Below are 15,228 nucleotides of genomic sequence, written 5' to 3'. Positions count from 1 at the left end.
AATATGGATACTTTACCTTGCATCTAATCTCACCACAAGAAAGCTTGGATCGATGGCACATCATTTCGTAAGTGGTTTCTTCATTTCAACAGGCGAATGGTTGCTCAAAATAGAAGTGTTCTTATATTGGACACAGGTACTGCCCATAATGTTCATGATCTGACCTATCCAACATAAAGGTTCAGTTTTTTCCACCCAACGCCACAAGCCACCTTCAGCCTTTGGACCAAGGCATAATCTCTCTCATAAAGAGAGTTTATCGTAAGCGATTAGTAAGAGCTGCAATTTGTGCTGCTGAAAACAATAGTGCAACCCAAAATTGGAATCTGCTTGACGCAATAAAAGCCACCGCAGTAGCCTGGAACTCAGTATCGCAACATCATATAGGGAAGTGTTTTAACAGAACTTGGAGACATAGCAGCACTGAAGATGTTAACGAGTTAGAAGATGCCACTTCACCTGATGAATTGACAGTTCTGCAGGACGTTGCGAACCCTTGGATTATTTTCAAAGAATTCATTAGTGTAGACAACGATGTTGCCGTATGTGCTTATGTGAAATCGGATGTGCCAAAAGCTGTGAACGAGGTGCAACAAGGGCAATCAGATGAAAGTGAAGAGGAAGAGAATGCAGATACCTTTCCACCTACCCGTCAGAAGATGTTTACAGCCTTGGACTGTATAGAACGGTTCGCTTCAACATCCGACATCACTGCTGGGTTTACGGACGCTATGATTACAACTGGTTGTGAAATTACAAAATATTATCGTTCCCATGAACATCAGCGAACCATGACCGAATTTTTTCCAAGAAAGTAACGTACATAATTTGTGAGTACTTGTAATTTTACAATCACTTTATAGTGTTATAAGTCTATGATAACGTGATTGATAGTGTAGTGTATTACACATTAGTGTACTGCTGTACATGTATACTTATTAAAATCTGTGTTTTTTTCACTTAACACGAATTTTTTTAACATGAACTCCTGATTTTTCGGTCCCTTCGGATTTGTGTTAACGAAGTTTTACTGTATTTATTTTAGCTGAGTCACATGCCATTTTAGAGCAGACAATTAATTCTTTGATACTGTTGTCAGTGAGTGTTGGTGGGATATTACATTTGAGACCCTTCAAGTAATTGTTTCATTTTTGTCAAATGAGATAGTGGTTGAATTAATCACCCTATCGTAAAACCTTTGTTCTGATGTAGAAGGAGATTCTAGTTGTTGCAGTTTGTTAGGGTTGAGAGCAAGTAATTTCTGATTATGTCTAGTTGACACTACTAGTTGTTTTTGCACACTTGGTCTTGGATTTTGTCTAAAATACACATAAATTGCATTTGAGTCAAGGAATTGCTTAGTGCCAAGTGGAGTTTGAGCATTTGTTTGTTAAGGGCATCTTTACGCTTGTATATTGATTTGATTTCAGTTTTTAACCAAACAGTTTCACATTTTGACTTTGCTATTTTGGCTGACTTCATGTGGCTCCTAACATTAACTTTAACATAGTTTGGTATTACTTTAGACAAAAGGCAGTTTTTGTTGAATTTGATTGCCTGAATGGTCTTCTTCATGTTGATTTTACATGTTCTGAATGCACTGACAGTTCATAATACCTGGCAAGGTAACATTAAATGAATTTTATCCATAGTGGATGCTGTTGAACTCCATGACTGTTCCTTTATAGGGTGTAGAAAAATTTCTGCTACAATTAACCCACTTGTATCTGGTTAGTCACCAGCAAATAATATTTTTGCATTTATACAGTCCCCCCATGAACCATGGACCTTGCCGTTGGTGGGGAGGCTTGCGTGCCTCAGCGATACAGATAGCCGTACCGTAGGTGCAACCACAACGGAGGGGTATCTGTTGAGAGGCCAGACAAACGAGTGGTTCCTGAAGAGGGGCAGCAGCCATTTCAGTAGTTGCAAGGGCAACAGTCTGGATGATTGACTGATCTGGCCTTGTAACAATAACCAAAACGGCCTTGCTGTGCTGGTACTGCGAACGGCTGAAAGCAAGGGGAAACTACAGCCGTAATTTTTCCCGAGGGCATGCAGCTTTACTGTATGATTACATGATGATGGCGTCCTCTTGGGTAAAATATTCCGGAGGTAAAATAGTCCCCCATTCGGATCTCCGGGCGGGGACTACTCAAGAGGATGTCGTTATCAGGAGAAAGAAAACTGGCGTTCTACGGATCGGAACGTGGAATGTCAGATCCCTTAATAGGGCAGGTAGATTAGAAAATTTAAAAAGGGAAATGGATAGGTTGAAGTTAGATATAGTGGGAATTAGTGAAGTTCGATGGCAGGAGGAACAAGACTTCTGGTCAGGTGACAACAGGGTTATAAACACAAAATCAAATAGGGGTAATGCAGGAGTAGGTTTAATAATGAATAGGAAAATAGGAATGCGGGTAAGCTACTACAAACAGCATAGTGAACGCATTATTGTGGCCAAGATAGATACGAAGCCCACGCCTACTACAGTAGTACAAGTTTATATGCCAACTAGCTCTGCAGATTACGAAGAAATTGAAGAAATGTATGAAGAAATAAAAGAAATTATTCAGATTGTGAAGGGAGACGAAAATTTAATAGTCATGGGTGACTGGAATTCGAGTGTAGGAAAAGGGAGAGAAGGAAACATAGTAGGTGAATATGGATTGGGGGACAGAAATGAAAGAGGAAGCCGCCTGGTAGAATTTTGCACAGAGCACAACATAATCATAGCTAGCACTTGGTTTAAGAATCATGAAAGAAGGTTGTATACATGGAAGAACCCTGGAGATACTAAAAGGTATCAGATAGATTATATAATGGTAAGACAGAGATTTAGGAACCAGGTTTTAAATTGTAAGACATTTCCAGGGGCAGATGTGGACTCTGACCACAATCTATTGGTTATGACCTGTAGATTAAAACTGAAGAAACTGCAAAAAGGTGGGAATTTAAGGAGATGGGACCTGGATAAACTAAAAGAACCAGAGGTTGTACAGAGATTCAGGGAGAGCATACGGGAGCAATTGACAGGAATGGGGGAAATAAATACAGTAGAAGAAGAATGGGTAGCTTTGAGGGATGAAGTAGTGAAGGCAGCAGAGGATCAAGTAGGTAAAAAGACAAGGGCTAGTAGAAATCCTTGGGTAACAGAAGAAATATTGAATTTAATTGATGAAAAGAGAAAATATAAAAATGCAGTAAGTGAAACAGGCAAAAAGGAATACAAACGTCTCAAAAATGAGATCGACAGGAAGTGCAAAATGGCTAAGCAGGGATGGCTAGAGGACAAATGTAAGGATGTAGAGGCCTATCCCACTAGGGGTAAGATAGATACCGCCTACAGGAAAATTAAAGAGACCTTTGGAGATAAGAGAACGACTTGTATGAATATCAAGAGCTCAGATGGAAACCCAGTTCTAAGCAAAGAAGGGAAAGCAGAAAGGTGGAAGGAGTATATAGAGGGTCTATACAAGGGCGATGTACTTGAGGACAATATTATGGAAATGGAAGAGGATGTAGATGAAGATGAAATGGGAGATACGATACTGCGTGAAGAATTTGACAGAGCACTGAAAGACCTGAGTCGAAACAAGGCCCCCGGAGTAGACAACATTCCATTGGAACCACTGATGGCCGTGGGAGAGCCAGTCCTGACAAAACTCTACCATCTGGTGAGCAAGATGTATGAAACAGGCGAAATACCCTCAGACTTCAAGATGAATATAATAATTCCAATCCCAAAGAAAGCAGGTGTTGACAGATGTGAAAATTACCGAACTATCAGCTTAATAAGTCACAGCTGCAAAATACTAACATGAATTCTTTACAGACGAATGGAAAAACTAGTAGAAGCCAACCTCGGGGAAGATCAGTTTGGATTCCGTAGAAACACTGGAACACGTGAGGCAATACTGACCTTACGACTTATCTTAGAAGAAAGATTAAGGAATGGCAAACCTACGTTTCTAGCATTTGTAGACTTAGAGAAAGCTTTTGACAATGTTGACTGGAATACTCTCTTTCAAATTCTAAAGGTGGCAGGGGTAAAATACAGGGAGCGAAAGGCTATTTACAATTTGTACAGAAACCAGATGGCAGTTATAAGAGTCGAGGGACATGAAAGGGAAGCAGTGGTTGGGAAGGGAGTAAGACAGGGTTGTAGCCTCTCCCCGATGTTGTTCAATCTGTATATTGAGCAAGCAGTAAAGGAAACAAAAGAAAAATTCGGGGTAGGTATTAAAATTCATGGAGAAGAAATAAAAACTTTGAGGTTCGCCGATGACATTGTAATTCTGTCAGAGACAGCAAAGGACTTGGAAGAGCAGTTGAATGGAATGGACAGTGTCTTGAAAGGAGGATATAAGATGAACATCAACAAAAGGAAAACAAGGATAATGGAATGTAGTCTAATTAAGTTGGGTGATGCTGAGGGAATTAGATTAGGAAATGAGGCACTTAAAGTAGTAAAGGAGTTTTGCTATTTGGGGAGCAAAATAACTGATGATGGTCGAAGTAGAGAGGATATAAAATGTAGGCTGGCAATGGCAAGGAAAGCGTTTCTGAAGAAGAGAAATTTGTTAACATCCAGTATTGATTTAAGTGTCAGGAAGTCATTTCTGAAAGTATTCGTATGGAGTGTAGCCATGTATGGAAGTGAAACATGGACGATAAATAGTTTGGACAAGAAGAGAATAGAAGCTTTCGAAATGTGGTGCTACAGAAGAATGCTGAAGATTAGATGGGTAGATCACATAACTAATGAGGAGGTATTGAATAGGATTGGGAGGAGAGAAGTTTGTGGCACAACTTGACCAGAAGAAGGGATCGGTTGGTAGGACATGTTCTGAGGCATCAAGGGATCACCAATTTAGTATTGGAGGGCAGCGTGGAGGGTAAAAATCGTAGAGGGAGACCAAGAGATGAATACACTAAGCAGATTCAGAAGGATGTAGGTTGTAGTAGGTACTGGGAGATGAAAAAGCTTGCACAGGATAGAGTAGCATGGAGAGCTGCATCAAACCAGTCTCAGGACTGAAGACCACAACAACAACAGTGGTATCCAGCATATAAACATGTACAAACACCTGAAGATTGGTGCAAGCCCGAAACCTGTCGCGTGACAAATAAATAACCTTTTATTGTGACTGGTAGTGGAAAGTTTATCTATGTATATTAATGTGAAGCATTACCTATTGAAAGACCCTCACAGAATAACCTCTGAGAGAGAGTAACTGGTAAACCCAGACCCCACAGCCAGTGCACTTGCGGTCAACCTGAATGACAGGTATGATGTAGCATACCATAATATAACAATATTTCATTCCAATGACATCTTGTCTTCCATATTTCCTGTGGGACACCACTTTGTTGACATAACAGTATTCTCCAAGCCTCAGGTCTGAAATATCTACAAGTGTGCTCTACAAGCAACAGTAGAAATGGTTTCAGTATTGTTTTATTCTTTACTTATGTGGATGAGTAAACCAAGACGGATATCAATGCTCATTTCATTTCATTTTACTTTTATGGCGATAATGTGACCTGTATGTGAGAGGAAGTAATATGTGCCAGACTTTTTTTTTTGAATGAAGCTCAACAAGCTTTAAGAGTAAGCCTTTACATGACAATTGTAGCATGTTCCACTGAAGCATATTGGGCATTTTAGTTACACTGTCATTGTAACTTACAACGCTATTGATCAATTAGTTCCACTTCCTTAGCATTCTTCCATGGATCCAGTCTTTCACACAACTAATTAGGAAGTGACATTTGTGACTTCAGTGATCATGGCTATAATTTTTCGTAGATTCACGAAATGCAAGTAATGCGTGGAGTATTGTGATTGTAGCTCAAACTAACAAATGAAAAAGGGAACTGTTGTCGTGTTTCGGCAACATAGAAGAATGCTAAACAATAAGACATGCTGACTTGTGTCTGATTACACTTTTAAAACATGTTTCCTGTAGATAGTTACACATTTATGCACTGAAACAGCACATCTGGCACGCATCTGACGTAAGAGTTGAATCTGATTTCCATCTAATTGGTGGAACAGTTGGAGGCTGGCACAGATACAACAATTTCTACTGCAAAAAAATATTTCTTTACCTATGACAGATCAAACAGAACGTACTGAAAGAATTAATAGCTTTGTAAATTGTTTGTAGTATTATACTTTTCTAAACTGGAAATGACATGTTACATGAAGTGACATAGGTTACATTAGTAAAGAAAGCAGTTGAGTCATAGTAATTGTGGATTTGTTCTCGTCTTGATTTTAACAAATATTGCATGTTTCATCAAGTAGCAAATTTTTTTAAGCAACAAAATGAAATATAAAACATACAGCATGAAGATACTTGAGGAGACGTTATTGGTGATGGGTTCAGCAACAATCCACCATAGTGGCTGAGTTAATTGATGTTTATTGGTTTAACATTTAAAGACATTGAATGAAGATGAGGTATTTTGTTTTTGAGGTGCAGAATTCAAGGGAGCAACCAATACACCACTGACTAAGATGACTTGTATTTTCTTGTACATTACATTACCATATACTGGCCCATTAATGTGATGAACTAATTCAACAATTTGGAGGCTGGAGAGCCCAGATATTTGTCAAGCTAGTGCAATTGCATGTTACTTGTAATGTGAAATCTTCATGTTGTAAGCTCTCAGTGAACCAAAAGTATTGAGATTATTTCTAACATAGAATCAACACTTATGATATTTCAATTAGATTTTATGAGTGATACAGAGCAACAATATTATTAGTATTAGTTTGTCACTCTGCATAACTTCCTTGCATGACTAAATTTAGTACCAACTCCATGCTTCACACATTTCTCAGGCGCACAGTGTAACAAACATTTTTTGTGAACTGAAAAATGTTTGCATTTGGTAAGCTTGACAAATGTGCAAAGCACTCATGTTGCTTATACCATGCCAGGAGCTAGACAGTGAATGAGAGTTGCAAAATTTAATAGTGACAATCAGACACTGGATACACCAATAACTGAGGTCATAAACCATATTTTGTTTTGGAAGTGGCCGACCATATAGTCTGTAAGCATTGTTACTGTTGCAAACAGTGTGTCAGACAACCGTAGCGTGTGGATGTCATCATGTGAATTTCTGCAAATTTTATTCAACACAGACACAAAGAGTCTACAAAATTTTGTGATCTACACTTGAAATAAATTTACACTGTTATAACAACTTAAATGGTTCTGCATGGAGAACTACAGCTATTTGAAGGTTGCAAGTGATCCCACTGATTGCCACGAATGATGTACAGAATTCTCTTTGCTAATAAGTTTTTCATCCTATCACAATCTGATATTAACATTGGTAGCTCTGTTAATAGGCTGCCAGTGTGGAATTAAGTCAAAAGCTTAGCCAAATTTGTTCACTGTCTTAGTAGTAGTAGTTGTTGTTGTTGTTGTTGTTGTCTTCAGTCCTGAGACTGGTTTGATGCAGCTCTCCATGCTACTGTAACCTGTGCAAGCTTCTTCATCTCCCAGTACCTACTGCACCCTACATCCTTCTGAATCTGCTTAGTGTATTCATCTCTTGGTCTCCCTTTACGATTTTTACACATTACGTTGCCCTCCAGTACTAAATTGGTGATCCCTTGATGCCTCAGAACATGTCCTACCAACCGATCCCTTCTTCTAGTCAAGTTGTGCCACAAACTCCTTTTCTCCCCAATTCTATTCAATACCTCCTCATTAGTTATGTGATCTACCCACCTAATCTTCAGCATTCTTCTGTAGCACCACATTTCGAAAGCTTCTATTCTCTTCTTGTCTAAACTATTTATCGTCCATGTTTCACTTCCATACATATACTTTCAGAAACGACTTCCTGACACTTAAATCAATACTCGATGTTAACAAATTTCTCTTCTTCAGAAACGCTTTCCTTGCCATTGCCAGTCTACATTTTATATCCTCTCTACTTCAACCATCATCAGTTATTTTGCTCCCCAAATAGCAAAACTCCTTTACTACTTTAAGTGTGTCATTTCCTAATTTAATTCCCTCAGCATCACCCAACTTAATTCGACTACATTCCATTATCCTCATTTTGGTTTTGTTGACATTCCTCTTATATCCTCCTTTCAAGACACTGTCCATTCTGTTCAACTGCTCTTCCGGTCCTTTGCTGTCTCTGACAGAATTACAATGTCATCGGCGAACCTCAAAGTTTTTATTTCTTCTCCATGGATTTTAATGCCTACTCCGAACTTTTCTTTTGTTTCCTTTACTGCTTGCTCAATATTCAGATTGAATAGCATCGGGGATAGGCTACAACCCTGTCTCACTCCCTTCCCAACCACTACTTCCCTTTCATGTCCCTCGACTCTTATAACGGCCATCTGGTTTCTGTACAAATTGTAAATAGCCTTTCGCTCCCTGTATTTTACCCCTGCCACCTTCAGAATTTGAAAGAGAGTATTCCAGTCAACATTGTCAAAAGCTTTCTCTAAGTCTACAAATGCTAGAAACATAGGTTTACCTTTCCTTAATCTTTCTTCTAAGGTAAGTCGTAGGGTCAGTATTGCCTCACGTGTTCCAACATTTCAACGGAATCCAAACTGGTCTTCCCCGAAGTCGGCTTCTACCAGTTTTTCCATTCGCTTGTAAAGAATTCGCGTTAGTATTTTGCAGCTGTGACTTATTAAACTGATAGTTTGGTTATTTTCACATCTGTCAACACCTGCTTTCTTTGGGATTGGAATTATTATATTCTTCTTGAGGTCTTAGTCACACATTTACTTCATTAAAAAGCTTTGTAAAATGTGTCCCACTTTTAAGGATCCTTGGGAAAAGTGTTATAAAAATCTTCAAAGATGGTACAAAATCAAATATTTACATGATACACCTTTATGGTTGAGAAATCAAGATACATTACTGAAAGTGATCACCCTACCACCCTCCTACATACACATTACAAAATGGCACCGCATGCTCATGAATGTCGCTGCAAGGATATTGGATGTGAATGGCTGGATTTCACGGCAGATGTTCTCACGTAACTTGTCGATGGTGTGTGCTTTGTTCTTGTACACACTACATTCGGGGTAAACCACAGAGGAAATTCAGCGGGGTCAAGCCAGGTGACACAAGGGGCCATTATCCTTTCTTAATCACTTCCATCGCAGCCATCTCACTTTACACAAGTGACATGTTGCCCCATCTTGCTGGTAGAAGCTAAGTGTCAGTCCCTCGTCATCCAACTGGTACACAAATTCATGAAACAATATCTGGTGCACTCCATCGGTGACAGCAGTGTCAAAAAATGGCCCAATGATACATTACTGTGATAATACATAAAACACACCCATCTTCAATGAATGAAGGGGTTCCTCAATGACTGCATGCTGACTGTCACTAATTCACAGATGTGTTTTGTTAGTTCATGTACCCTGACAAGTGGAACCCCGCTTCATCACTGTAGCATGTGTACTGCAATATTCCTGGTCTTTCAGCAATAAATCACTACAGCCAATGGCAGTATGTTAGGCTTTTACCATAGTTTGTATCAGTTTAAAAACAATTGTAAACTTGTAGGAATACAGGCCAGCTTTCATAGGAGCTCTGTGACGCATGCCTCACTGAACTAAAGATTCCTACAATAATGAGACTTCGTGGGTGATGCCACTAAATGTGTCTTTACCTTACTTTCTTCTCATGCCTGCGAGCACCTCCCACAGTGCACATCTAACAATGTCCCCCTCATCTCCACCTTCATCACCAAGCCTTGAATGCAGTGCTTAGATGGTTTATGTCCACCACTGAAACAAAATACTACAAAAAGTAAGCCAGGCTAAACTGAAACACCATGTACACACATAGCTTGCATAACCTCATTGTTGCCACATTTCATAGGTGATGCCACATCGAAAAGTTACATGAAAACATTTGCTGTGAATTCAATACTCTGGCAGCAACATTCATTCATGAACATGCAGCACCGTGTCGAACTGTATATGCAGGTGGGGGGAGGTCACTTCCACCACCCCTTGTAATTCACCTCCATTTCTCAACCATGAAGGTATCTTGTGTACAAATTTGGTTTCATATCTGCTTTTATTACAAATTTTATAACAATTTCCCGGACCCCTTATGAGTGGGACATCCTGTAGTAGTAAGCTAGAAAATTATGCGATTGATGTAACTGTTGGATAGGATGTATCTTTGGGAGAAATGTCAGTACTGCTGATAGACATGTACACAAATACGTACACAAGCCCAGCTTTAAAAAGCTAATAGTTTCTCACAGAGCACAAACTGATAGATTGGGGAAGGTTACAAACAAGGGCAAGACACCCAGCCCCTAGGCCAAGAGAGACCCATCTGTTAGAAGGGTAAACAGAGGCAAAGATGAAAATGTTAAGTTATAAAGAGTAAAGTTGTATAAACTGTTAGTATGAAGTATTAGATAAAACCATGATTATCATTGTGAGTACATTGGTACTAGCTGTGGTAGGTATATTTTACACAGTAGCCTGCAGTGGCTGATCCTGTTTCCCTTTTGATATAGCAATAATAAATTATTCTAACCCACAAATGTTACACTGTCCTCTAACTGAAGTTACATAAGTTACATTGATCATGACAGGGGCTGCTGACTACTTCTTGTCCTAGTTCTGTCAAATATTGTCCAGCTGATCATCACTTGGGGCCCACATATGGATATACAGAACAGTTGACTACAGCACAGCTTACTATATTAACTGAAAAACATCTCTATCACAAAAATGGAGCATGTTAATAAACGTATTGTAAGTTTCCAGAATGAATTTTCACTCTGCTACAGAGAATGCACTTACCTAAAGCTGCCTGGCAGATGAAGTTATTGCCCAAATAATTTTTTTGTGTAGTATCAATTTTCTGTCTTTCAAAACTGACTCGATAAAAGCAAAGCTTCCCAAGTACCTGCAATCACATTGCATTTTCCCCTATAACTATATATACAGTTGCATGTCACAGGTACTGTCTCAGATGCTTGCTGATGCTATATAGCACATATTTTTATCACAACTGATAACTTTTCATGTGGTGGTGTTGTAATCATCACTGGTTTCATGTGGCTCTCCATGCTGTGCAAGCCTCTTCATCTCTGCAATGTGCATCCATCTGAACCTGCTTTAAATAGAAAGCCATGGTCACCCTCTACAATTTTTGCCTCCACACCTTTCCTCACTACCAAATTTCTTGATGGACCAGAATGTGTACTATCAACTGAACTCTTCTTTTAATCAACTTGGGTCATAAATTTCTTTTCTCCTCAATTTAATTCAGTAATTCTTCATTACTTACTGATCTATTCATCTAACCTTCAGCATTCTCCTGCAGCACCATATTTCAATAGTTTCTGTTGTTATCACATACACTTCACTTTCAAAAAGGCTACTTAATTACCTTCAGAAAAGAGCTCTAGCATGCAAATTTATATTCAACATTAACAAATTTCTCTTTTTCAGAAACATTTTTCTTTCTATGCTCAGTCTGCATTTTATATCATCTCTGCTTCAGTCATCACCAGTTATTTTGCAGTCCAAATATTGCTAACCCATCTATTACCTTCAGTTTCTCTTTTTATAAATTAATTCCCTTGCCGCTTCCTGTACTGATGTGATTACATTCCATTACCTTTTCTGATTCCATTACCTTTTCTGATATTCATCTTGTAAAATCTTTTTCAAAACATCATCTATGCCATTCAAATGTGTCTCCAAGTCTGTAGCTCCCAGTGACAAAATTGCAGTCTTCAGCAAACATCAAAGCTTTTTGTTCCTCTCCATGAACTTTATTTTTCTTTTCAAAGTGCTCCATATATTTCTTTATTGTTAGCTCAATACACAGATAGGCTGCAACCCTATCCCACTCCCTTCTCAACCACTGCCAGCCTATCACATCCTTTGACACTTTATAACTCCAGTCTGGTTTCTGTACATACTGCAGATAACATTTTGTCTGAATTTTAGCCTTGCTTTCCTCAAAATTTCAAGGAGTGTATTCCAGTCAACACTGTCAAAAAAAATTCTAGCTCTACGAACATACATTTACCTTCCACAAAGGCTGCAAATAACAACTTTTCTTCTTAACGATTAGTTACCCGATCTTGACTGTTTTACTTAAACAGAAATAATTAAATTCATATAAAATTATGACCACTGGAAAGTAAGTAAGATGTTGCCTCGCCAGCCTCCAACAGTGTACAACACACACAAACAATTTGCGCTTCCAGTTATTTTCATTCTGTTGCTTATTTCTCAGTTCAACTATTCATTTAATTAATTATAAACAGGGAGCAAAACACTTCAAGTGATTTGAATATTATCATCTCTCCATTACAGCTCATCTAGAATATGGTAAAAAAAATTTATATTTCTTTTATAAAATATATTATAATAGGTGTTTTAACAATATTTATAGATAACATCTGAGTTGTCATATACCAAATACAGCTTCAGTTATACATCAAAATTATTCCATAATATTTGTAACTAACCACACCTTGCTGAATGACATATAAATGAGGAAGGGATGAAGTAAAATCTATTTAAAAAATTCCAAACAAACAACAACAAAAAAATATAGAAGCACTTTTTTTAAAAAAAAATTCTTCAGCAATATATACAAAACTCACTCAACTTAACAATCAACTGCCAAAGGCAGCAGAAAAAGACATATCACATTGAGTACATTCTGGCATACACTACATTTAGTATGGAATCACTGTAACCTGACACTGTCTCAGTACGCAAAATGTATGGTAAAACAGTGTACTGGAGAGCAAAAGGCACATACAGTAACTATGTGACAGCACTGTTAAGTACAGAATATACATGACAAGCTCAGTTACTCCCTGCGGAGATTATCCAGTCGTGCCTGGAGATCGGCATCAGCATCCGATATAGGCCCTTGGGCAGCAGCTGCAGCAGCAGCAGGAGTTTTAGCTGCTGAAGCAGCAAGAGATCCCGATGCCTGTGGCAATCCAGATAACTGATCTGTCAGCTGCAATCCCAGTTCATCTAGCACTTGTGACACCACAGCCTCACTACAAGAAATGAGACAAAGTTTTTAACCACAATACCTCGGCAAATTTTTCATAGTGACAAATTAAATTCAGTTATATTTATAGGGGAAAGAATATCAATAAATCTTAGCAGTACGATTTTGTTTTCGAAGCAGTTAAAACTAGCTTATTACTTCCACTATTAGTTTGCTTATTGTCCCCATAATACAAAATTTTTATTCTTTTAGAAAGTTTTATATTTGTTCCATGATTAAAAGTGTCAGGTTTTCAGTTCATCCCTATACCTAACCATATTATCTGTACAATTTAGGTCACCAAAATAGAAAACATAATCAGGCTACAAAGTTTTTCCCACAGGAGTCCTTGGATAAAAAAAATCCTCAGCTAATTTTCCCATCTCAAATTTTAATAATACCATAATACAAGTTCTCTAAAACACTCCAAAAAAAACTTGCAATGTCTGGTGACAGTGATGGACCATCTCGATCAGTGACTTCATAATAAGTTTCAGTGTCTAAAAAATATCTGGTTGTCAAAGTGTGTAAAAAGGAGACAAACAATCAGCCATTATCCTTTCTTAACTTCAATGTATTTGCCCCTGATGCCTTCTTAAACAGAGAGACTATGTTAAGACTGACCACTACTTTACTTGGGCCTATTCTCATCTGCTTTATTGTTTCTACAAACATTTGAGAGTTTGTAACATGATGTTCACAGTAACTGATCATCGGCAAAAGTTATAGGCCAGCCTGCTTGTAGAAGAGCAATGGTACTAACAACTGTTCTCAGTGGTATGTCTTCTTTATTAATTTTTAGTTAACCCTATAGTCTGTATGGTCTAGTGCTTATGACCTTAAATTCTTGACACATTTGTCAGAAAGCTGATGTCAATTTTGCCATGGAAGATTTCAAGGAACTAGTGTTGAATGATGTTCCTCTCTGTTCATCCAGCTCCTTCTGTTACGTAAACAATACAGTTTTAATTTGGCCATATGGCAGTGAGGCATTGCAGTAGCTTACCAACTATACAAAAATTGTACACCCAAATATTAGATTTACAGCAGAAACTGAACATTACCTTTATTAGATGTGTTGACACGTGAATAGCAGATTGACATTTAAGCTATTCCATATATCGAAATCAGGCAGATATAGACATTTATCCCAGCCCAGAAGACAGTTGTGTTGAACGTCTAATATTCTGAGCCAGGACAGTTTCACACAAGGATGATCTCAGCTTCATCGTTAATCATCTGATGATGGTATTAAGATAAAATGGGTGTTCATTCTACGGCTTTATTCAGTTTTGTCTACGAAACTAAGACAAGGTACAGTTCAATCAAGCTAGGAGGACCAACATATAATATAGCCTCCATTCCAAAGTCCAAAAAACAGATTAGGGGAAGTCTTAAAGAGGCAAAGAATCACACTCATCTTTCAACCTCTGAGAAAAATTGAAGACATGCCTTGAGAGAGGAGTGGGACAATATCCCCCAAGGACTCATCAACAGTTTGATAGGTGCAAAATATGCATTATTGTCTGAGTGCATATGCCTTACTGAGAGTCTGATATCGACCTTTATGTTGTAAGTTTGATCTATGTCAAACATGCACATTATTCATATCCATAATTCTGCTTTCCCATATGGTGAAATCTGTGCCACTTTTCATTATAAATATACCATTCCACCTCTATTATGTATGCCACGTGTTTCATGTCGTCCACCATTGACTATGCTTATTCTTGTCCAACAATGTCTCTGTTCCTTAGCAACCATCAAGCAGTATATTATATTCTGTGTTCGTAAGGGAGCAATTACACGAAGCAGTCTATTAAGGACTATTCCCCATCCCTGTGCTCAACATTACCTTAGCTCAAGTATAGTAATTTCAAAATTATCAGCAGACCACTATCTGACAACGAAACACAAGCTTACGTTTTAATAAACAAGGATTCTGATCCATGCTTGTAGCTACTGGGATTGTGTGACAACTTTGAGCAGACACACCAGTTATGCACTTAGTGTTGCATGGAAGAGATTGCTTCACAAAAGAAGGTCACAGAAAAGACATTATACAGTTTACTACCTGATATGAGTGCTGGCAATGTAAACGATGCTGAGCTGTAAGTGTAAACATAATCTCTGTGAATAGAGCCAGCAAGCAGTGTTA

General features: G+C 38.3%; 1 protein-coding gene across 1 annotated transcript in view; it reads right to left on the bottom strand.

The window, feature by feature from the left end:
* Positions 1-12,384: 12,384 nt before the first annotated feature.
* LOC124804738 (charged multivesicular body protein 2a) overlaps positions 12,385-15,228 on the bottom strand; it is a 32,817-nt gene continuing 29,973 nt past the window's right edge. The window contains exon 5 of the mRNA XM_047265033.1: positions 12,385-13,077. Within this exon, the coding sequence (XP_047120989.1) occupies positions 12,879-13,077 (199 nt within the window). The 3' untranslated portion in view covers positions 12,385-12,878. The remainder of the gene's footprint in view (positions 13,078-15,228) is intronic.

Source organism: Schistocerca piceifrons, chromosome 7 (assembly GCF_021461385.2).
Source record: "Schistocerca piceifrons isolate TAMUIC-IGC-003096 chromosome 7, iqSchPice1.1, whole genome shotgun sequence".
Classification (NCBI taxonomy): Eukaryota; Metazoa; Arthropoda; class Insecta; order Orthoptera; family Acrididae; genus Schistocerca; species Schistocerca piceifrons.
The sequence above is the reverse complement of the archived record's forward strand: the minus strand, read 5'-3'. Positions and strand labels throughout refer to the sequence as shown.